The following is a 24,116-nucleotide window of genomic DNA, read 5'->3' as shown; positions in this document are numbered from 1 at the left end:
TGAGGCGGAGAGGGGGAGGGAGAGGCGGAGAGGGGGAGGAGAGGCGGAGAGGGGGAGGAGAGGCGGAGAGGGGGAGGGAGAGGCGGAGAGGGGGAGGGAGAGGCGGGAGAGGGGGAGGGAGAGGCGGAGAGGGGGAGGGAGAGGCGGAGAGGGGGAGGGAGAGGCGGAGAGGGGGAGGGAGAGGCGGAGAGGGGGAGGGAGAGGCGGAGAGGGGGAGGGAGAGGCGGAGGGGGGAGGGAGAGGCGGAGGGAGAGGCGGGAGAGAGGGAGGGGAGAGGCGGAGAGAGGGAGGGAGAGGCGGAGAGAGGGAGGGAGAGGCGGAGAGAGGGAGGGAGAGGCGGAGAGAGGGAGGGAGAGGCGGAGAGAGGGAGGGAGAGGCGGAGAGAGGGAGGGAGAGGCGGAGAGAGGGAGGGAGAGGCGGAGAGAGGGAGGGAGAGGCGGAGAGAGGGAGGGAGAGGCGGAGAGAGGGAGGAGAGGCGGAGAGAGGGAGGGAGAGGCGGAGAGAGGGAGGGAGAGGCGGAGAGAGGGAGGGAGAGGCGGAGAGAGGGAGGGAGAGGCGGAGAGAGGGAGGGAGAGGCGGAGAGAGGGAGGGAGAGGCGGAGAGAGGAGGGAGAGGCGGAGAGAGGGAGGGAGAGGCGGAGAGAGGGAGGGAGAGGCGGAGAGAGGGAGGGAGAGGCGGAGAGAGGGAGGGAGAGGCGGAGAGAGGGAGGGAGAGGCGGAGAGAGGGAGGGAGAGGCGGAGAGAGGGAGGGAGAGGCGGAGAGAGGGAGGGAGAGGCGGAGAGAGGGAGGGAGAGGCGGAGAGAGGGAGGGAGAGGCGGAGAGAGGGAGGGAGAGGCGGAGAGAGGGAGGGAGAGGCGGAGAGAGGGAGGGAGAGGCGGAGAGAGGGAGGGAGAGGCGGAGAGAGGGAGGGAGAGGCGGAGAGAGGGAGGGAGAGGCGGAGAGAGGGAGGGAGAGGCGGAGAGAGGGAGGGAGAGGGCGGAGAGAGGGAGGGAGAGGCGGAGAGAGGGAGGGAGAGGCGGAGAGAGGGAGGGAGAGGCGGAGAGAGGGAGGGAGAGGCGGAGAGAGGGAGGGAGAGGCGGAGAGAGGAGGGAGAGGCGGAGAGAGGGAGGAGAGGCGGAGAGAGGGAGGGAGAGGCGGAGAGAGGGAGGGAGAGGCGGAGAGAGGGAGGGAGAGGCGGAGAGAGGGAGGGAGAGGCGGAGAGAGGGAGGGAGAGGCGGAGAGAGGGAGGGAGGAGGCAGCCAGCAAGGGTTAATATACCAGCAAGCTTTTAATTTAATTTAATCCAAATCAATAAAATATGAAAGAAGACTTGATCGATTCATTAGTATATAAACTAGAAACTACAGCGGATTTTATAATCTATAATAGTGTGGCAGAGAGAACAACAGGGAGTGTATTAGTTCAAATAAGGACAACTTCGTGCATAGACTGTATTAAGAATCATTCACATTTATCAGTATTTGTCAGGTTTACGAATAGTAGTAAGGTTTATTAGTATTGGCAAAGCTTTATTAGCACTGGTAAGGTCTATTACCAGTAGGAAGATCTACATATCTGCATATGAAAAAAAAGTATAACTTTAGTTGTATGTGGTACTTGCATTTAATAAGCACACGAAATTCTACTATACATAAGAATTGTTCTAAGTTAATTAAGAAAGTAATTAAAGTAAATTAACTAATCGCATACATAAGTAACAATGGCAGGACAGGTGTTATGTTGCAGCTGTGGTATGTGGGAGCACCTAGATGCCAAGGAAATCCAGGACAAACAACATCCGCAGAAAGTGTAAGCAGCAACAGGAATTCTGGATCAGGATTACTGACCTGGAACTCGACATGCAAACCTGCTCAACGTAAGGGAGGGGCGGAATACCTGGACACTTTGTTACGGAAGACACAGTGTGGGACAGGAGGCAGGTAAAGGGACTGAGCAGACAGTAGTGGAGGAGTCTATGACTTTGCAGTTGTCAAACAGGTTCGAGGTGCTCTCAATCTGTGCGGATGAAAGCGAGGTCTTCAAGGTGGATGAGCAGACTGGCCATGGTACTGTGGTCCAGTAAGCCATTGAAGTGCAGGAAGCAAAAAGGAATGTAGTGGTAGTAGGGGATAGTATAGTGAGGTGGATAGACACTGTTCTGTGCAGCCAAGAGCAGGAGTGTTGGAAGGCTGTGTTGCCTATCTGGTGCCAGGGTTTGGGACATCTGTTCAGGGCTGGACAGGAACTTGGATTGGGAGGGGGAGGATCCAGTTGTCGTGGTCCATGTGGGTACCAACAACATAGGTAGGATTAGGAAAGGATTACTGCTTAGACAGTATGAGGAGCTAGGCACCAAATAGAAGAGCAGGACCTCAAGGGTAATAATCTCTGGATTATTACCTGAGCCATGTGCCAATTGGCAGACAGCACATAAGATTAGTGAAATGAATACAATGGTTCAAAGACTGGTGTGGGAGAAGTGAGTTTTGGTTCATGGGCACTGGTACCAGTACTGGGGAAAGTGGGGCTGTACCATTGGGAGGGTCTGCACTTGAACCGTGCTGGGACTAGTTAGTGTTCTAGCAAACCGTATAACTAGGGAAGTAGAGAGGGCTTTAAACTAAATGGGGGGGGGGGGGGGGGAAGGACGGATCAAGCTGGTCAGATGTAGAAAATCAAGGGGTAGAGTCAAGGCAGGACAGTAGAATAGTAATATGGGGCATGAAGGTCAGAGAATAGCAGGATGGGACAGAGAGAAAAAAACCTAAGATCACACCAACAGTCAAGACTAGATGTTACAAAGATAACAAAAAGACAAAACTAAAGGCTCAGTATCTGAATGCACATAGCTTCATAACAAAGTAGACGAATTGATGGCGCACATTGAAGTAAATAAATATGATCGGATAGCCATTACGGAGACGTGGCTGCAGGATGACAAGGACTGGGCTCTGAATATTGAGGGGTATATGACATTCAAGAAGAATAGGAAGCTGGGTAAAGGTGGAGGGGTAGCACTGTTTATCAAGAATGGCATTGGTGCAATAGTTAGAGATGACCTCGGTTCAGGAGATCAGAATGTAGAATTAGTTTGGGTGGAGATGAGGAATAGTAAGGGAAAGAAGTCACTAATGGGAGTGGTCTACAGGCCCCTGAACAGTAATCACAGTGTAGGACGAAGTATACAAGAAAAAATATTGGGTGCTTGTGATAGCAATAATCATGGGTGATTTTAATCTACATATAAACTGGAAAAATCAGATTGGCAATAGTAGCCTGGAAGAGGAGTTAATAGGATGCTTTTGAGATAGTTTCTTAGAGCAGCATGTTCTGGAACCAACCAGAGAGCAGGTTATATTAGATTTGGTATTAATGTGACAGGATTAATTAATGACCTCAGAGTAAAGGCTCCTCTAGGTATCAGCGACCACAATGGTTGAATTTTACATCCAGTTTGAAAGAGAGAAGAGTGGGTCTAAGACTAGTATTTTAAACTTAAATAAGGGCAACTATATGGGCATGAAAGCTAAGCTAGCTGAAGTGAACTGAGTTACAAAGCTTGGAGATAGATCAATAGAGAAGCAGTGGCAGACATTCAAGAGGATATTTCAGAATACTCAGAATAAGTATATTCCTACTATAGAGAAAAATTCTAAGGAGAGGACCCACCAACCATGTTTAACTAAAGAAGTTCAGGAAAGCATCAAACTTAAGGAAAAGGCATATAATAGTGGATGTTCAGAATATAAAGAACGGCAGAATATGACTAAAAGGTTAATTAGGAGAGAGAAATTAGAGTACGATAGGAAGCTAGCTACAAGTGTAAAAACAGATAGCAAGAGTTTCTACAGGTATTTAAAAGGAAAAAAGTAAAGTGAGTGTTGGTCCTCTAGAGAGTGAGAATAGAGAGCTAATAGTAGATAATAAGGAAATGGCAGATGCAATGAACAAATATTTTGCTTCTGTCTTCACTATAGAGGATACAAAAAACATTCCAGCAAAAGCTGTAAATCAAGAGGTGGAAGGAAGAGAGGAACTTGGCGAGATTACAATCAGGGAAGCGGTACTGACCAGGGAGCTGAGGGCTGACAAGTCCCTGGGTTCTGACGGACTTCATCCTAAGGTCTTAAAAGAGGTGGCTAATGACGTAGTAGATGCAGTGGTGTTAATTTTTCAAAATTCGCTAGATTCTGGAAAGGTTCCATCAGACTGGAAAGTAGGAAATATAACCCCTGTATTCAAGAAGGGTGGACAGAAAACAGGTAACTATAGGCCTGGTAGCTTGACGTCTGTCATAGGGAAGGTGTTAGAATTGATTAAGGAGGTTGTAGCTGGGCATTTAAAAAAACTCAGGGCAATTGGGAATAGTCAGCATGGTTTTGTGAAAGGGAAATCACGCTTAACCAATTTGTTGGAGATCTCTGAAGGAGTGACATGTGCTGTGGATAAAGGGGAGCACGCTGACATACTGTACTTGGATTTCCACAAGGCATTTGATAAGGTGCCACATAAAAGGTTATTGTGCAAAGTAGGAGCTCACGGTGTAGGGGGTAACATATTAGCATGGACAGAAGATTGGCTGGCTGGTGGAAAACAGAGTATGCAAAAATGGGTCCTTTTCTGATTGGCAGGATGCGATGAGTGGAGTCCTGCAAGGGTCTGTGCTGGGACCTCAACTTTTTACAATTTATATCAATGACTTAGATGAGAGGAGCAATGGCATGGTTGTTAAATTGCAGATGACACAAAGATAGGCAGGAAAGTATGTTGTGAAGACGACATAAGAAGGTTGCAGAGGGATATAGATAGGTTGAGTGAGTGGGCAAAAATCTGTCAGATGGAGTATAATATGGGAAAATATGAAGTTAGTCACTTTGGCAGGAAGAATAAAAAAGCAGAGTATTACTTTAATGGAGAATGACTGCAGAATTCTGAGGTACAGAGGGATCGAGGTGTTCTAGTGCAGGAGTCACAAAGTTAGTATGCAGGTACAGCAAGTAATAAAGGCGGCTAATGGAATGCTATCCTTTATTATGAGAGGAATTGAAAATAAAAGTAAGGACGTTATGCTGCAGTTATACCACATCTCGAATACTGTGTGCAGTTTTGGTCTCCTTATTTAAGAAAGGATGTAAAAGCGTTGGAGCCGGTTCAGAAGAGGTTTACTAGATTGATACCTAGAATGAGTGGGTTGTCTTATGAGGAAAGGTTGGACAGACTGGGCTTGTTTTCACTGGAGTTTAGAAGCGTGAGGGGAGACTTGATTGAAGTGCATAAGACCTTGAATGGTCTTGATAAGGTGGATGGAAAGGATGTTTCCTCTTGTGGGTGAGTGCAGAACTAGGGGGCACTGTTTTAAAATTAGGGGTCGCCCTTTTAGCACAGAGATGAGAAGAAATTTTTTCTCTCAGAGGATTGAGACACTTTGGAACTCTCTGCCTCAGAAAGTAGTGCAGGCGGGGTCACTGAATATTTTTAAGGCAGAGGTAGATAGATTCTACCAAGGGAATCAAGGGGTATCGGGTAGATAAGAGTGTGGAATTCGAAACACAAACAGATCAGTCATGATCTTATTGAATGGTGGAGCAGGCTCGGGGGGCCGAATGGCCTACTTCTGCTCCTAATTCATATGTTCTTATGTGAGCCTTTGGAACTCTCTTCCTCAAAAGGCGGTGCAAGTAGAGTCCTTCTTTTGAAGGCAGAGGTAGCTAGATTCTTGATAAGCAAGGGGGTGAAAGGTTATTGGGGGTAGGCAGGAATGTGGAGTTGAGGTTCCAGCCAGATCAACCATGTTCTTGTTGAATGGCAGAGCAGGCTCGAGGAGCCGCGTGGCCTATTCCTGCTCCGAATTTGTATGTTTGTATGAATTAAGAGCATTAAGTATGCCTCTTGCCCATTTTAGCTCAAGTATGATCCTTCCTAAACTGAAATATCGATAAGAACTAAATAAACATGGTGACAACATCACATCATCAGGTATCCTAGTCAGCAAGACAGGAACTGAGCATCTTCACAGGATAAAGATAGAGATGTCTACCTCATTCCAGAGCTATTTAATTCAAGAACAAGGAGACAGTCTTGTGTTCTAACCAGGTACACAGTGTTATTGCTAATCTAGTCTCAAGGTCACTGCTTTATGCACAGTTTATTCATGAGGTTGGATCAAGTTCCTGCTGAACAGAACTGAATAGTTTACCTATGTCACTAGATAACCTTGAAACTAAAACAATTATAGCCGTGCAAAATTATTCAAAACTCCAGACTATTGACCAAGCCTGGTAGCCATGGAAAATGCAATAGGCAGCAATCTACTCTTCCAAAATACAAATCATGAGAGACAGAGTATAAAAGTGTCCATTTCTCTTTAGAATAAATTATCCTGTGGCTGCATAACCAAGAAAACAATTGCCTTCAAAATGAAGGAAAAAAGACCCAGTTTTTTGTGACTAAGGGCTACATGTAAGAGGTTTTACACCTCTTCTCCACTCTTTGCAGGAAGATAGGTACTTGTTTAAACAAAAGGAAAGACAATTAATCACCTTATAGCTCTGATTGCATATTTTTAAAAACTAAACCAGAGACCAACTGTGTGTCACAATGAACATCTGACATTATTATTGCGCTAAATATGCAGCGTATTTGGTCTACTAACTTTGGGAAGAATGTCAGGAAACGTGCCACACATCAAACACTTATAAGAGCATTGAGGTTTCGTCTGAACAACTGCAACAGTAACATATGGTTTCATGGCATATAGCGAAGCATATTATTCCAATCATAGTTTCAAGTAAAGTTGACAATTTCATTATTTATTTTTTATTTATTTAGAGATACAGCACTGAAACAGGCCCTTCGGCCCACCGAGTCCGTGCCGACCAACAACCACCCATTTATACTAACCCTACAGTAATCCCATATTCCCTACCACCTACCTACACTAGGGACAATTTACAATGGCCAATTTACCTTTTCACCTGCAAGTCTTTGGCGGTGGGAGGAAACCGGAGCACCCGGCGAAAACCCACGCGGTCACAGGGAGAACTTGCAAACTCCGCACAGGCAGTACCCAGAATTGAACCCGGGTCCCTGGAGCTGTGAGGCTGCGGTGCTAACCACTGCGCCACTATGCCGCCCAAATTTTTTGTCCAGATTTATTAACGAATTGAATTTAAATTCCCCTAGCTGCCATGATGGGATTTGAACCCATGTCTCCAGAGCATGTCCTGACCTCTGGACTACTGGTCAAGTGACATTACCACTACACTACCATCCCCCACTACTCGATTGGAAACTATTTTTAAAAAAACTCAAACTCTTACAGCAATTCCTTTTAAACATCAACATGAAAAGTATTCACTATCAGACATGCAAACAGAATTTTCATCCTTACAAAGTAAAAGCAGATTGCAACCACTCATCATTTGTAGCAGGATATACCATCCGCTTAGGAAGATGAAAACTGCATCAATGACAGCTAAATAGTGTCACAATTGAAAACTGTCAGACTAATGTGATAACATAGCAAAAATCATTCATAGGTACAGCCAAGAGACTTATTTTACAATTCAAAAAGCTACAGATTGGTATTATTTTTCCAACTTCATTCCTCCAAGTGGGGAGCCTCCCAAATATTAGAAATTCAGGGCTATGCTACACATGATTTCTAACCATGTAAATTAAATAGTCGCTCCCTGCTGGACAAAGTCAAGAAAGTCACCACCATGGTTCCCGTAGGATAACAGATATTTAATCCCAGTAAGACTAATAAACAGGTAGTTAATTCCAAGCCATTATGGGATTTGGTATCAGAATGAAGCTAGAACAACTTACAATCATGAATCTCTGGATATTGCACAACAAATAATTTTGCTTTAGTAGATAATATGCATAATTCAATGTTGTGTTTCTTCAGGCATGAGAGTTCTGTTTCTGGAGGCCATCAGGAGCAGGAAATCCACGCAATAACATTTGTCAAATTTATTAGAGTTCTTTGAGGATGCAACAAGCAGGGTGGATAAATTGGAACCAGTATATGTAGCGTATTTATATTTCCAAAAGCCATTCGATAAGGTCATAGAGTCATAGAGTTATACAGCACAGAAACAGGCCCTTCGGCCCACCATGTCCACGCTGGCCATCAAACCTAGCTATTCTAATCCCATTTTCCAACACTTGGCCTGTAGCCTTGTATGCTATGGCGTTTTAAGTGCACATCAAAATACTTCCTAAATGTTGTGAGGGTTCCTGCCTCGACCACCCCTTCAGGCAGAGTTCCAGATTCCAACCACCCTCTGGGTGAAATTTTTTTCCCTCAAATCCCCTGTAAACCTCCTGCCCCTTACCTTAAATCTATGGCTGCTGGTTATTGACACCTCTGCTAAGGAAAAAAGTTTCTTCCTATCTACCCTACCTATGCCCCTCATAATTTTGTATACCTCAATCAGGTCCCCCCTTCAGCCTTCTCTGCTCTAAGGAAAACAACCCTAGCCTATCCAGTCTCTCTTCATAGCTGAAATGCTCCAGCCCAGGCAACATCCTGCTGACTCTCCTCTGCAGCTTCTCCAGTGCAATCACATCCTTCCTACAGTGTGGCGAACAGACTGGACACAGTTCTCCAGCTGTGGCCTAACTAGCATTTTATACAGCTCCATCATAATCTCCCTGCTCTTATATTCTCTGCCTTGGCTAATAAAGGCAAGTATCCCATATGCCTTCCTAACCACCTTATCTACCTGTGCTTCTGCCTTCAGCGATCTATGGACAATTACACCAAGGTCACTCTGTACTTCCTAGGGTCCTACCATCCAATGTATATTCCCTTGCTTTCTTAGTCCTTCCGAAATGTATCACCTCACACTTCTCAGGAATAAATTCCATTTGCCACTGCTCTGCTCATCTTACCAGCCCACGGGACCCAAAGTAGTAGTCTCACCAATGAGATAGTTGAGGCAAATGTAGAGGTTAAAGCAAGCAAGTCCAGTAGGCAGGCCGGGCAGGGGCAGGACAGGGTGCGTGGAAGGTCTGGTAGGCTAAACTGCATTTTCTTTAATGCAAGAAGCCTTACAAATAAAGCAGATGAACTCAGAGCATGGATCAGTACATGGGATTGTGATATCACAGCTATTACAGAAACGTGGTTGAGCGATGGGCAGGACTGGCAACTCAATGTTCCAGGGTACCGATGCTTCCGGCGTGTCAGAGGGGGAGGTAAGAGAGATGGGGCAGTTGCACTATTGATTAGGGAGGGCATCACGGTAGTACTTAGAGAGGATATCCTGGGGGGGAACGTCCAGCGAGGTCATATGGGTAGAACATAGAAAGAAGAAAGGGGTGATCGCTTTGATGGGATTATACTATAGGCCCCCCCAACAGCCAGAGGGAATTGGAGGAGCATATATGTAGGGAAATCACAGATAGGTGTAGAAATTATAGGGTTGTAATAGTAAGTGATTTTAACTTCCCTAATATTGACTGGGACTGCCTTAGTGCTAAGGGATCAGATGGGGAAGAATTTGTTAAGTGTGTCCAGGATAGTTTTCTGAAGCAGTATGTGGATGGCCCTACTAGAGAAGGGGCCACACTCAACCTCCTCTTAGGAAATGAGGCTGGGCAGGTGGTTAATGTGTCGTGGGGGAGCATTTTGGGACCAATGACCATAACTCTATTTGCTTCAATATAGTTATGGAAAAGGATAGGACTGGTCCTCAGGTTGAAGTCCTAAATTGGGGGAAGGCTAATTTTGATGGCATCAGACAGGAACTCTCAAAAGTTGAATTTGACAGGCTGTTTACAGGTAAAGGGACGTCTGGTAAGTGGGAGGCTTTTAAAAGTGAGATAGGAAGAGTTCAGGGCATGTTCCTGTTAGATGGAAGGACAAGGCTGGCAAGTTTAGGGAACCTTGGTTGACGAGGGATATTGAGGGTCTGGTCAGGACAAAGAAGGAGGGGTCAGGTATAGGCAGCTGGGATCAAGCAAGTCCCTCGAGGAATATAGGGGATGTAGGACTACACTTAAGGAAATTAGGAGGGCAAAAAGGGGCCATGGGATTTCCCTCGCCGATAAGATAAAGGAGAATCCTAAAAGATTCTATGTATATTAAGAGTAAAAGAGTAGCTGGGGAGAGGGTAGGTCCCCTTAAGGATCAGTGTGGTAATCTATGTGTGGAGCCACAGGAAATGGGAAAGGTCTGAAATGAATACTTCTCATCTGTATTTATTGTGGAGAAGGTCATGGAAGCTAGTTAGTTCAAGGAAGGGAACAGCGACATCCTGGAGCATATCAACATTACAAAGGAGGTGGTGTTGGAGGTTTTGAAGCGCATTAAGGTGGATAAATCCCCAGGGCCTGACCAGGTGTATCCTAGGATGCCATGGGAAGCAAGGGAGGAGATTGCTGGGACCCTGGCAGAGATTTTTGTATCATCGTTAGCCACGGGTGAGGTACCGGAAGACTGGAGGATAGCTAAGGTTGTGCCTTTATTTAAGAAGGGCAGCAGGGCTAAGCCAGGGAATTACAGGCCGTTGAGCCTTACATCAGTGGTGGGAAAGTTATTGGAAGGGATTCTGAGAGACAGGATTTATAGGCATTTGGAAAGGCAAGGTCTGATTAGGGATAGTCAGCATGGCTTTGTGCGTGGGAAATTATGTCTCACGAATTTGATTGAGTTTTTCGAGGAGGTGACCAAGAGGCTTGATATGGGCAGGGCGATGGACATTGTCTACATAGACTTTAGCAAGGCCTTTGACAAGGTCCCGCATGGTACGCTGGTCCAGAAGGTTCTAACACATGGAATCCAGGGTGAGCTAGCCAATTGGATACAAAATTGGCTTGGTGATAGGAGGCAGAGGGTGGTAGTGGAGGGTTGTTTTTCAGATTGGAGGCCGGTGACCAGTGGTGTGCCGCAGGGATCGGTGCTGGGCCCTCTGTTGTTTGTCATATATATTAATGACTTGGATGTGAATGTAGGCGGCATGATTAGTAAGTTTGCAGATGACACCAAAATTGGTGGTATAGTGGACAGTGACTCGAGCGAAGCTGAGCATACGGCAACAACTACCGTGGAATCTCCCTGCTCAGCATAGTGGGGAAAGTCTTCGCTTGAGTCATTTTAAACAGGCTCCAGAAGCTGGCTGAGCGCGTCTACCCTGAGGCACAGTGTGGCTTTCGTGCAGAGATCCACCATTGACATGCTGTTCTCCCTTCGCCAGCTACAGGAGAAATGCCGTGAACAACAGATGCCCCTCTATGTTGCTTTCATAGATTTCACCAAAGCCTTTGACCTCGTCAGCAGACGTGGTCTCTTCAAACTACTAGCAAAGATCGGATGTCCACCAAAGCTACTATCGTCACCTCATTCCATGACAATATGAAAGGCACAATTCAGCATAGCGGCGCCTCATCAGACCCCTTTCCTATCCTGAGTGGTGTGAAACAGGGCTATGTTCTCGCACCTACGCTGTTTGGGATCTTTTTCTCCCTGCTGCTCTCACATGCGTTCAAGTCTTCAGCAGAAGGAATTTTCCTCCACACAAGATTAGGTGGCAGGTTGTTCAACCTTGCCCGTCTAAGAGCAAAGACCAAAGTCCTCATCAGGGAACTCCTCTTTACTGACGATGCTGCATTAACATCCCACACAGATGAGTGTCTGCAGAGAATCAGCGACAGGATTGGGGCTGCCTGCAACGAATTTGGCCTAACCACCAGCCTCAAGAAAATGAACATCATGGGACAGGACGTCAGAAATGCTCCATCCACCAATATCAGCGACCACGCTCTGGAAGTGGTTCAAGAGTTCATCTACCTAGGCTCAACTATCACCAGTAACCTGTCTCTCGATGCAGAAATCAACAAGCGCATGGGAAAGGCTTCCACTGCTATGTCCAGACTGGCCAAGAGAGTGTGGGAAAATGGCGTACTGACACGGGACACAAAGGTCCTAGTGCATCAAGCCTGTGTCCTCAGTACCTTGCTCTACGGCAGCGAGGCCTGGACAGCGTATGCCAGCCAAGAGCAACCTCTCAATTCATTCCATCTTTGCTGCCTCTGGAGAATCCTTGGCATCAGGTGGCAGGACCGTATCTCCAACGCAGAAGTCCTCGAGGCCGCCAACATCTCCAGCATATACACCCTACTGAGCTAGCGGCGCTTGAGATGGCTTGGCCATGTGAGCCGCATGGAAGATGGCAGGATCCCCAAGGACACATTGTACAGCGAGCTCGTCACTGGTATCAGACCTACCGGCCATCCATGTCTCTGCTTTAAAGACGTCTGCAAACGCGGCATGAAGTCCTGTGACACCGATCACAAGTCATGGGAGTCAGTTGCTAGTGATCGCCAGAGCTGGCGGACAGCCATAAAGGCGGGGCTAAAGAGTGGCGAGTCAAAGAGAGTTAGCTGTTGGCAGGAAAAAAGACAGAAGCACAAGAGGAAAGCCAACTGTGTTTATCTGCAGCGCCTGTGGAAGAGTCTGTCACTCTAGAATTGGACTTTATAGCCACTCCAGGCGTTGCTTCACAAACCACTGACCACCTCCAGGCACTTACCCATTGTCTCTCGAGACAAGAAGGTCAAAGAAGAAGTGGACAGTGAAGAAGGTTGTCTAAGGTTACAACAGGATATAGATCAACTGGGAAAGTGGGCAAGGGATTGGCAAATGGAATTTACCGCAGACAAGTGCAAAGTGATGCATTTTGGGAAGTTAAACCAGGGCAGGACATATACAGTGAATGGCAGGGCCCTGGGGAGTGTTGTTGAGCAGAGACCTTGGGGTGCAAGTACATAGTTCCCTGAAAGTGGCATCACAGGTAGACAGGGTAGTGAAGAAGGCGTATGGCATGCTTGCCTTCATCGGCCGAGGTACTGAGTACAAGAGTTGGGACGTCATGTTACAGTTGTACATAACGTGGTTAGGCCACATTTGGAGAACTGTGTGCAGTTCTGGTCGCCGCACTACAGGAAAGATGTGATTAAGATGCGAGAGGGTGCAGAAAAGATTCACAAGGATGTTGCCTGGTTTGGAGGGCTTGAGTTATAAAGAGAGATTGGATAGGCTGGGTCTGTTTTCCCTGGAGCGAAGGAGGCTGAAAGGGGACATGATAGAGGCATATAAAATTATGAGAGGCATAGATAGGGTAGATAGCCAGAGTCTGTTTCCCATGGTAGGGGTAACTAAAACTAGAGGGCATAGATTTAAGGTGATAGGAAGGAGGTTTAAAGGGGATCAAAGGGGTAAATTTTTCACACAAAGAACAGTAGGTACCTGGAATGAGCTGCCAGAGGTGGTGGTGGAGGCAGGAACAGTAGCAACATTTAAGAGGCATCTGGACAGGTACTTGAATGAGCAAGGCATAGAGGGATATGGAATTAATGCAGGCAGTTGGGATTAGTATAGATAGGCATTATGGTCGGCATGAACGCGGTGGGCTGAAGGGCCTGTTTCTACGCTGTACGACTATGACTCTATATCATCCTGTAATCTAAGGTTTTTGTCTTCACCATTTATAACACCACCTATTTTCGTGTTATCTGCGAACTTACTGATCATACCCCCAATATCCACTGAATAATTAATGTACACTACAAACAGCAAGGGTCCCAGCACCGATCACAGGCTTCCAATCGCAAAAACAACCCTCCACCATCACCCTCTGCCTCCTGCCACTAAGCCAATTTTGGATCCAATTTGCCAAATTGCCCCGGATCCTACGGGCTCTTACCTTCTTGACCAATCTCCCATGTGGGACCTTATCAAAAGCCTTACTGAAGTCCATGTAGACTACATCAACTGCTTGACCGTCATCTACACACCAAGTCACCTTCCCGAAAAATTCAATCAAATTTGTTAGACATGATCTCCCCCTGACAAAGCCATACTGATTATCCTTGATTAATCCCTGCCTCTCCAAGTGGAGATTAATCCTGTCCCTCAATTTTTTTTTCCCCAATAGTTTCCCTACCACTGATGTTAGACTCACTGGCCTGTAATTACCTGGTTTATCCCTACTACCCTTCTTGAATACTGGTACCAGATAAAAGGTTATTAAATAAACCAACAGCTCATAGTAATAGGGGTAATAAATCAATATGGATAGAGGATTGGTGAACTAACAGGAAACAGAGTCAGGATAAATGGGTCATTTGCAGGATGGCAAACTGAAACTAGTGGAGCGCCACAGGGATCAGTGCTGGCACCTCAACTATTTCCGATCTATATTAATGACTTTGACGAAGGGACCATATTATAGCCAAATTTGCTGACAATACGATGTACTGTGTACAGTTTTGGTCACCTTATTTGAGGGACATATTTGCATTGGAAGCAGTTTAGAGAAGGTTCACTAGGCTGATTCCTGTGATGATGGGTTTGTCTTATGAAGAAAGGCTGAGCAGGTTGGACCTATAATCATTGGAGTTAAAGAAGAATGAGGAGCGATCTTATTGAAACGTATAAGATTCTTCTGATGACTGTATCGGTGCCGTTTCCTGCTCCCGCCCCGCACTAGAAAACTTTATCAACTTTGCTTCCAATTTCCACCCTTCTCTCACCTTTACATGGTCTATCTCTGACACTTCCCTTCCCTTCCTCGACTTCTCTGTCTCCATCTCTGGGGATAGGTTGTCTACCAATATCCATTATAAGCCCACTGACTCCCACAGCTACCTCGACTACACTTCTTCACACCCTACCTCCTGTAAGGACTCCATTCCATTCTCCCAGTTTCTCCGTCTCCGACGCATCTGCTCTGATGATGCTACCTTCCATGACGGTGCTTCTGATATGACCTCCTTTTTCCTCAACCGAGGATTTCCCCCCACTGTGGTTGACAGGGCCCTCAACCGTGTCCGACCCATTCCCCGCACCTCTACCCTCACCCCTTCCCCTCCCTCCCAGAACCGTGACAGGGTTCCCCTTGTCCTCACTTTTCATCCCACCAGCCTCCATATCCAAAGGATCATCCTCCGCCATTTTCGCCACCTCCAGCGTGATGCCACTACCAGTCGCATCTTCCCCTCCCTTCCCCTGTCAGCATTCCGAAGGGATCCTTCCCTCCGCGACACCCTGGTCCACTCCTCCATTACCCCCACCACCTCGTCCCCGTCCCAGGGCACCTTCCCTTGCAATCGCAGGAGGTGTAATACCTGCCCATTTACCTCCTCTCTCCTCACTATCCCAGGCCCCAAACACTCCTTTCAGGTGAAGCAGCGATTTACTTGTACTTCTTTCAATGTAGTATAATGTATTCGCTGCTCACAGTGTGGTCTCCTCTACATTGGGGAGACCAAGCGCAGACTGGGTGACCGCTTTGCGGAACATCTCCGCTCAGTCCGCAAGCAGGACCCTGAGCTTCCGGTTGCTTGCCATTTCAACACTCCCCCCTGCTCTCATGCTCACATCTCTGTCCTGGGATTGCTGCAGTGTTCCAGTGAACATCAACGCAAGCTCGAGGAACAGCATCTCATCTACCGATTAGGCACACTACAGCCTGCCGGACTGAACATTGAGTTCAATAATTTCAGAGCATGACAGCCCCCCACTTTACTTTCATTTTTAGTTATTTTTTCTTCCTTCTTTTTTTTTTACATTCCTTTTTACATTTTTTACAATCTTTTTTTGCATTTATTTCATTTCATCTTAGTTTGTTCAGTTTGCTTACCCACTGTTTTTTTCAGGTTGTTTTTCTTCAGGTTTGCACTTGCTGCTGTTCAATATTCAGTATATTCACACCTAATCTGTACTAATGCTTTGTCTTTCAACACACCATTAACATATTGTTTGCCTTTGCTCCGTGACCTTTTGGTCAGCTATGTGGCCTGGTCCAATCTGCACCTTCTCCTTTGTTAACTCTTGCCCAACCCCCACCTCACTTGTTTATAATCTGTGACTTTTCTAATATTTGTCAGTTCCGAAGAAGGGTGACTGACCCGAAACGTTAACTCTGCTTCTCTTTCCACAGATGCTGCCAGACCTGCTGAGTGAATCCAGCATTTCTTGTTTTTGTTTCAGAATTCCAGCATCCGCAGTATTTTGCTTTATTTAAGATTCTAAGGGGGCTTGACAGGGTAGATGCTGAGCGGATGTTCCCCCTCATGGGGAATCTAGAACTAGGAGGCACAGTTTCAAATTAAGGGGCCTCACATTTGAGACAGAGATGAGGAATTTCTTCCCTCGGAGGGTCATTATTCTTTGGAATTCTTTACCCCAGACAGCAATGGAGGATGGGCCACCGAATATATTCAAGGCTGAGTTGGACAAATTTTTGATTGACAAGGGAGTCAAGGGGGGCAGTCAGGAAAGTGGAGTTAAGGCCACAATCAGATCAGCCATGATCTTATTGAATGGTGGAGCCAGCTCGAAGGGCCAAACGGCCTACTCCTGCTCATATTTCTTATTTTCCTAATTATGCAGCAATTAGACATCTGTTTGATTTCAGTGTTTAGAAGAGGGGGTTCCACGAGAAAATACTGACAAGTCAATCTGAAACACGTTTTCTTTGAAACAAAAGTAAAGATTTTTTGAGGTGAGAAGGTGGTTGGTTATGTTCGTCAGGGTCAGCAAGGCGAGTTCACAGAATGGAACATTTTTTCTACTTCAGGCACTACTTAAATACAAAGTTACACAAAAATATACAAGACCAGATGAAGAGTAAAACTTTATTCTGCCCAACATGACTTAACCCCCAAATTCAAAAAATATCTTCCCAGTTCAACTTTGTACCTCTCGACACCGATTCCATTTCTCTTCACCCTTCCTTGCTCAGGCTCAACTCAGCCATTCGTGTGACACAAAGCTGTGTTCAAACCAGTCCTTCGCCAAAACTGCTTCTCACCTTTGCCACTAAATGTACTGCCACATCATTTAAAACACTGTCACCCCAAGACTCAATTTATTTTTATTTTTTTTATTTTATTTAGAGATACAGCACTGAAACAGGCCCTTCGGCCCACCGAGTCTGTGCCGACCAACAACCACCCATCTATACTAACCCCACAGTAATCCCATATGCCCTACCACCTAACTACACTAGGGGCAATTTATAACAGCCATTTTACCCATCACCTGCAAGTCTTTGGCGGTGGGAGGAAACCGGAGCACCCGGAGGAAACCCACACAGACACAGGGAAAACTTGCAAACTCCGCACAGGCAGTACCCAGAATTGAACCCGAGTCCCTGGAGCTGTGAGGCTGCGGTGCTAACCACTGCGCCACCCTATCTGAATACTATCCTCCCCACCCTGCCAATACTCAAACTCCAAAGCAACTGGAATGCTGTGGACTATACCCTATCCAACATACCCATTACCCTCAACATTGTTAATCTCCATCAGCTCCCTGATCACTCGTATTTCAACATCAAAATATTCATCTTTCCAGAGCTCGACCTCATCCTACCTCTGATCTGAATGTTACTTAGCTTGTGTCCTGCACACACTTCAGCTCTTTAGACTTTGGCCAACAGTGTATACGCCCCAAATAAAAACAAGAAATGCTGGAACCACTCAGCAGGTCTGGCAGCATCTGTGGAAAGAGAAGCAGAGTTAACATTTCGGGTCAGTGACCCTTCATCGGTCACTGACCCGAAACGTTAACTCTGCTTCTCTTTCCACAGATGCTGCCAGACCTGCTGAGTGGTTCCAGCATTTCTTGTTTTTATTTCAGATTTCCAGCATCCGCAGTATTTTGCTTTTATTTTAGTGTATACGCCCCACCCATTTCTCTCTCTCTTCCTCCTATCCCTCAACCTCCAACCACACATTCCACTATCAGTGGCAAAATCTTCAGCCATTATATACACCAAGTAACAAATTGTCGGTAGTTTTGCACGGTGCACCCACATCTTCTAAGAACAGGATTGTGCCAGCCCAAATTGATACTGCACAGAGCTACAAGATAGAAGTCTGAATTGGATTGAAACCCAAATTCCAGCAAGTACAGTAGCATACTGGTTAAGTTACTGGACTAGCAATCCAAAGACACGAGTCCATGGCAGCTGGGTAATTTAAATTCAATTAATTAAATAAGAAGCTAGCTGCAAAAATGGTGCCCATGAAACTGCTGGATTGTTGTAAAAACTCATCTCACTAACTTTCTTTAGGGAAGGAAATCTGCCATCCTTACCCTGGTCTGGCCTGTATGTGACTCCACACCGACAGCAATGTGTTGACTTTAAACTGCCCTCTGAAATAGCCTAGCAAGCTACTCAATTGCAATCAAGAAGGTGACTCACTATTTTCTCAGGGGCAATTAAAGTCAGGCAATAAATCCTGACCTTACCAGCAACGACCACAACCTTGGAATGAATTAAAATAAAGTACTAATGAACTATACCTCCCAATGCCACATATTTGGAATATCTAATGAAAATCAGTGTTCTGAATTAATCAAATGACTTTGGAAGGAATGCCAGGAAATATGCCATGCGTAAATAACAATTACATCATCGAGGGGTTTAGCCTGAATAGTTCAACTGGTAATAGATGCGATATTACATTATATAGTGTTGAGAAAAAGATTTCAACCATCATTTTAATATATCCCAGCAAAGTTAATGACTTTGTTATTACTTGATTGGGAGCTGAAACACAAAAAACACTTAACCTCTTAGCTAAATCCTTTTAAACTTTAAATAGTGGGATAACAAGGGTCTATTAGTCAAGTTTGTTCATCTATTACATACACCAACTTCGGCTCCAGACACATTTTTAATGAAGGTCTTGAACATTTCAAGGGAGGTGCAGAACTCATGTGGCGCCTGTCCTCAATTTGAACTTCTGATGTTTGTTATTTTCCAATATAATCGGGTCATTATTCTTCTCAAGTGTAAATGAGGTTTCCTTTTGTTACGTTAGGAGCAATGCCTGATCTCTTAGAAAAAAGAGAGACAGGGTGGACATGCAAACAACAATAACTTAGATTATACCCTACAAACATTATTGGATAAGAAATGGAGCTAAGCACCGAATTGGTACAAATAACTCGAAGTAAAACAAGAGCATCAAATTCAATTAACGACAGCGAAATGGCACAGTGCCCATCACTTTGCAAGTGGCTGTCAGTAAACTGGTCAATGTAAACAGCACCCCACCCCCACCATTACACCAACAGAAAGTTAGCCCTTCAGAACATTAAATAACACCACCAGGCCCAGTGTACCTGACCGCAACTTACCATCGCCTGAATAATGTAAGCATAGTTGCTGCTGGTACCGATCCGGCGGGGGGACATTGACTTCTCACACGACTCCTAATGCCTCCCGCATCTTCAAGCAAAGAGAAAAAGGAACAAGTCCAACTTAGAGACGGCCGGAAATGACGCAACAAGATCACCGCGCCTGCGCGTTCGCTCCCTCCTAGCACAGACAGGTTGGCGCGCGGATAAAACGTCACCGCTTGCACCACCTCCCATTGGTCGCACACTGGTGATGCTGACCGACCTCTGGTTGTTCTCACGAAATATGCATGCGCAGTTATCTTTCGCTTTATTTTGCACTTAGGGAAAAGGAGATCCTTCGCGCCGTGGAATGAGGCTAGGGCAATTAATACAACGAAACATTTCTGTTTCATATGTACGACAGAGTGAGGGGGAGAGGCTTTTGTTAAGCCTCTATCAATGATGGCGGCAGCCTGACTATAAACATAGGCGTTAGTGCGCATGGGCGTGATGGAAAGTTAGCGTATGCGCTGAGGTTGGGTAGTGGAGTTTGAGGCGGAGAGGTTGAGGGAAGGGAATGAGTGTTCCAGGCTGTTAACCCCGGGGTGGGGAAAGAATGGGATCCGGCGTGTTGAGGCTGGAGGCGGCCGCCGCTCGGGGGTAGCTGGCAGCGGTGCGAGGTGGAGACGTTCTATCATCGAACGGCTGACCCGGGGGGAGGGGTCACGTGAGCGGTTGCCCCGGTGGCGCTCGCGCTTCTTACTGCTGCTGCATTGAGCAAGAGCAACAGCAGGCAGACAGGCAGGCAATGAGTACTGAGGAGTACAGGCCACTCTTGGAGCCGGATGGGGATGCCCAAAAGGAGCAGCAGTACTTCAAGTGAGTGTCCCAGCTGCATTTTATAAAGACCATGCTGATGTTCATCCTGGAGTTTAGTTACTAGTGGTGTACCGCAAGGATCTGTTTTGGGGCCACTGCTGTTTGTCATTTTTATAAATGACCTGGATGAGGGTGGGTTAGTAAATTTGCGGATGACACGAAGGTCGGTGGAGTTGTGGATAGTGCCGAAGGATGTTGTAGGTTACAGAGGGACATAGATAGGCTGCAGAGCTGGGCTGAGAGATGGCAAATGGAGTTTAATGTGGAAAAGTGTGAGGTGATTCACTTTGGAAGGAGTAACAGGAATGCAGAGTACTGGGCTAATGGGAAGATTCTTGGTAGTGTAGATGAACAGAGAGATCTTGGTGTCCAGGTACATAAATCCCTGAAAGTTGCCACCCAGGTTAATAGGGCTGTTAAGAAGGCATATGGTGTGTTAGCTTTTATTAGTAGGGGGATCGAGTTTCGGAGCCACGAGGTCATGCTGCAGCTGTACAAAACTCTGGTGCAGCCGCACCTGGAGTATTGCGTGCAGTTCTGGTCACCGCATTATAGGAAGGATGTGGAAGCTTTGGAAAGGGTGCAGAGGAGATTTACTAGGATGTTGCCTGGTATGGAGGGAAGGTCTTATGAGGAAAGGCTGAGGGACTTGAGGTTGTTTTCGTTGGAGAGAAGGAGGAGGAGAGGTGACTTAATAGAGACATATAAGATAATCAGAGGGTTAGATAGGGTGGATAGTGAGAGTCTTTTTCCTCGGATGGTGATGGCAAACACGAGGGGACATAGCTTTAAGTTGAGGGGTGATAGATATAGGACAGATGTCAGAGGTAGTTTCTTTACTCAGAGTAGTAGGGGTGTGGAACGCCCTGCCTGCAACAGTAGTAGACTCGCCAACTTTAAGGGCATTTAAGTGGTCATTGGATAGACATATGGATGAAAATGGAATAGTGTAGGTCAGATGGTTTCACAGGTCGGTGCAACATCGAGGGCCGAAGGACCTGTACTGTGCTGTAATGTTCTATGTTCTATTAAGTTGTTGCACTTAAGTCACCAGTGTGATGGTCTTACTTTTACAGATGTGGATGCAGTAAGGTTTTCAATTTACTCTGCCTTCCCCCAAATCTTGTGAATTTGTTGTAAGCATATATAAAAAATAACATTTAATATCCGTATACTGCTTCGTTCTATTTATAATAAAGTGAGAAAGGGAATTGTGATCCTCCCTGTGGGGTATAAGAAATCACAGCAGATGTAATAGCTTTCCCATGCAAAGGTTTTTTTTGAAGTTACAGGGTTAAGTAAATACAAAGAACTCTGTAGGCAGAAGTTATACTGCTCCGAGTGTAACCTTAATCTGGCGTCTCACAACCGATGTTTTAATTTCTACAGTAACTATACTATTTACACATTGCACACTCAAACGCATTTCACATTGACACAAAGGTGGTAGTGTACCCATTCTTGTTTAGGTTGTGTCATTGGTGGCAGGATTGTGTTATGAAGAAGTCTGTGTGTCCTCTGCCAGCCATGTGACTTTGGCTCCCCAGAGCCGATATCAAAACACAAAAATAAGTTAATTGTTCCTGTTGGCCCTCTAATGGGACTGGCAGCAGATTTTAATGCTGTTCTTTTCAAAAAAAAAAATATCTTTGTGTATAGATTTAAATGTGATTGGTAAAACAACCAGAGGCGATGTGAGAAAAAGCCTTTAATGCAATGACTGGTTAGGAATAGGAATGTACTGCCTTATTGTTTGGTGGATACATACTCAATAGTAGCTTTCAACAGGGAATTGAATACTTGGAGAAAAAAAACTAGCGAATGTGGGGAATGGGCAGGGGAGTGGAATTAACTGGATTGCTCTTCAAAAGAGCTGGTGCTGCCTCAATGGGCTGAATTACCACCTCCTGTGCTGTATTCTATGAATCAATATGTAATTTTTAAGTAAAAGTTTTTTTTCTGGTCACCATGAATGATGTGTTTCATCATGTGCAGATTCACGTGTAGGAAGCAGATGTGCTATTTTAGAGCTGACAGGAGGAGCAGAGTTTTTAAAAAAAACCTTGTGACATCTCAACTCCAGCAACTTTAAGAATTGTCGTGCTCATTGATTTTCCCTGTCCAACCACCAGTTTCTTTTCCCTTTTTGTCTTTTATAATTTAGCCTCATGAGCAGATATATGTGTACTGTATGGTGTGGCAGTGGGCAATGCAGACCAGGAGGGACCAAGCTGTCATTATTTGATAAATATTGGATAATCTCATCCTCTGCAGTGGATGGTGTAGTACTGTTGATTTTATTCCTCAGCTAGAAAACACCAGGCATGTTCTTCCTAAAGTCATTACCTGCTAATCCCTGCTGGAAGGTTACATAATAACATTTAATTTTAAGACTATTCATTCTTCTGGATTTCCTCATGAGTGAAAATTTCCCTCAGCCTGCCAAATTCAAGGAAATTACCAGCCAAGTTAATGCAACCTATTCTCATAATTTAATCCTTTAAATCCTGGTGTTCACTGTGCTCCACCAATGTCCTGTACGGTTTTCCTAAAGTTTGGTGAATGCAAAACTGCTCTCATTCCAACTTAGTATGTCGAGTGTTGTTCCACAAAATTGAATGGTTGTCTTATTCAAGTGTAGTATTTATTGCGCATTCGAATACAGAACCTTGCATAACATGCATAGGCGTACGCAGATGCGAAGCAACAATAGATCGTGTGTACAATCTTTTAATACCCTTACGACAATTGAAAAACTGCTTAAATAAGGCTGACTGATCACTGGAATTACTCAGCAGGTCTGGCAGCATCTGTAGAGAGAGAAACCGTTAACATTTCAGGTCTGTGACCTTTCATCAGAACTTCAGCCAGACCTGCTGAGTATTTTCAGCGGTTTCTGTTTTTATTTAAGATTTCCAGCATCTGCAGTATTTTGTTTTATTCAATAATCACTTTCTTACGCTCAAAACCCATTACACAGTTGCACAGATGCAACATACACAATGTCTCTTGTGCAAGTTTCAACCTACTGCCACCCTTACAACATCTATTTTGTTCATTGGGGCCATTATCAGGCACCTTTGTTGTGACACAGGAAAATGTTTTAAGCTGGAGAAATATGTTCTTGTTTGTTAATGGGCCCTGTGAAGCACCCATTATCGCAGCCTTTGGCAGAGATACCAGGTCCCCTTCTCGTTTACAACATGTAAGGATTGAAAGCACTTGCCCAAACGTAGTTCATTTTGACCCACAAATTAAAAAAGAACAAATTGGGGTTAAAATTATTACAGAAAATGGTCACATTTAAAAGGTTGAGAAAGAAAAAAAAGTAACAGCTTTGTCACTTTACTCCCAGCAAGTAAATGCTTCACCATTATCTAGCTTGAATATGTTAACTACTAGTCAAACAATCACCTGACGTGGCCGACCCCTGGTGGTTCTCTTCCCAATGATCAGCTGGCTCCCTCTCCATAAGATCTCATTCTGATAACTTTCTGGGTTCTCCTTCCTTCGGGGCTTCCATCAAGAACTCCAATCTGTTCAACCATTTATACCCCTTTTTAGGGGATGGGGTTCATTTATTATATTGACAGGCCATACCATCCAAGAGGCTTCTTTTAAAAGCACAATACTCAATTATATTCTGTGCCTTTTGTTTAAACAATGAATTGAATCTGCCTAGAACGTTGTCCATTTCTCTCTTTTGCTTTCTCCAGTCAGTCTTCCACTATTCCACTCGCCACAGGATTCCTAGCCTCTGACCTGCTCTTGTAGCCACAATATTTATATGGCTACTCCAGTTCAGTTTCTGGTCAATGGTAGCTCCTACTAGGCTCTTGATAGTGGGGGATTCAGTGATGGTAATGCCATTGAATGTCAAGGGGAGATGGTTAGATTCTCTCTTATTGGAGATGGTCATTGCATGGCACTTGTATGGCGTGTATGTTACTTGCCACTTATCAGCCCAAGCCTGGATATTGTCCAGGTCTTGCTGTGTTTCCACACGGACTGCTTCAGTATCTGAGGAGTCACGAATGGTGCTGAACATTGTGCAGTCATCAGCGAACACCCCCACTTCTGACCTTCTGATTGAAGGAAGGTCATTGATGAA

At 45.4% G+C, this 24,116-nt stretch overlaps 2 protein-coding genes across 14 annotated transcripts in view; one reads left to right on the top strand and one right to left on the bottom strand.

The window, feature by feature from the left end:
- Window positions 1-19,305, bottom strand: part of fbxw2 (F-box and WD repeat domain containing 2) — a 99,851-nt gene extending 80,546 nt beyond the window's left edge. For all 12 annotated transcript variants that reach the window (XM_068012436.1, XM_068012426.1, XM_068012432.1 and 9 more), the window contains exon 1: window positions 19,145-19,305. The gene's annotated coding sequence lies outside the window, so the exon portion shown is untranslated. The remainder of the gene's footprint in view (window positions 1-19,144) is intronic.
- Window positions 19,306-19,393: 88 nt separating this feature from the next.
- Window positions 19,394-24,116, top strand: part of slc2a8 (solute carrier family 2 member 8) — a 30,864-nt gene continuing 26,141 nt past the window's right edge. For both annotated transcript variants that reach the window (XM_068012413.1, XM_068012412.1), the window contains exon 1: window positions 19,394-20,005. In XM_068012413.1, the coding sequence (XP_067868514.1) occupies window positions 19,935-20,005 (71 nt within the window). In that variant the 5' untranslated portion in view covers window positions 19,394-19,934. The remainder of the gene's footprint in view (window positions 20,006-24,116) is intronic.

The sequence above is a fragment of the Heterodontus francisci genome, chromosome 32 (assembly GCF_036365525.1).
Source record: "Heterodontus francisci isolate sHetFra1 chromosome 32, sHetFra1.hap1, whole genome shotgun sequence".
Taxonomy (NCBI): domain Eukaryota; kingdom Metazoa; phylum Chordata; class Chondrichthyes; order Heterodontiformes; family Heterodontidae; genus Heterodontus; species Heterodontus francisci.
The sequence above is the reverse complement of the archived record's forward strand: the minus strand, read 5'-3'. Positions and strand labels throughout refer to the sequence as shown.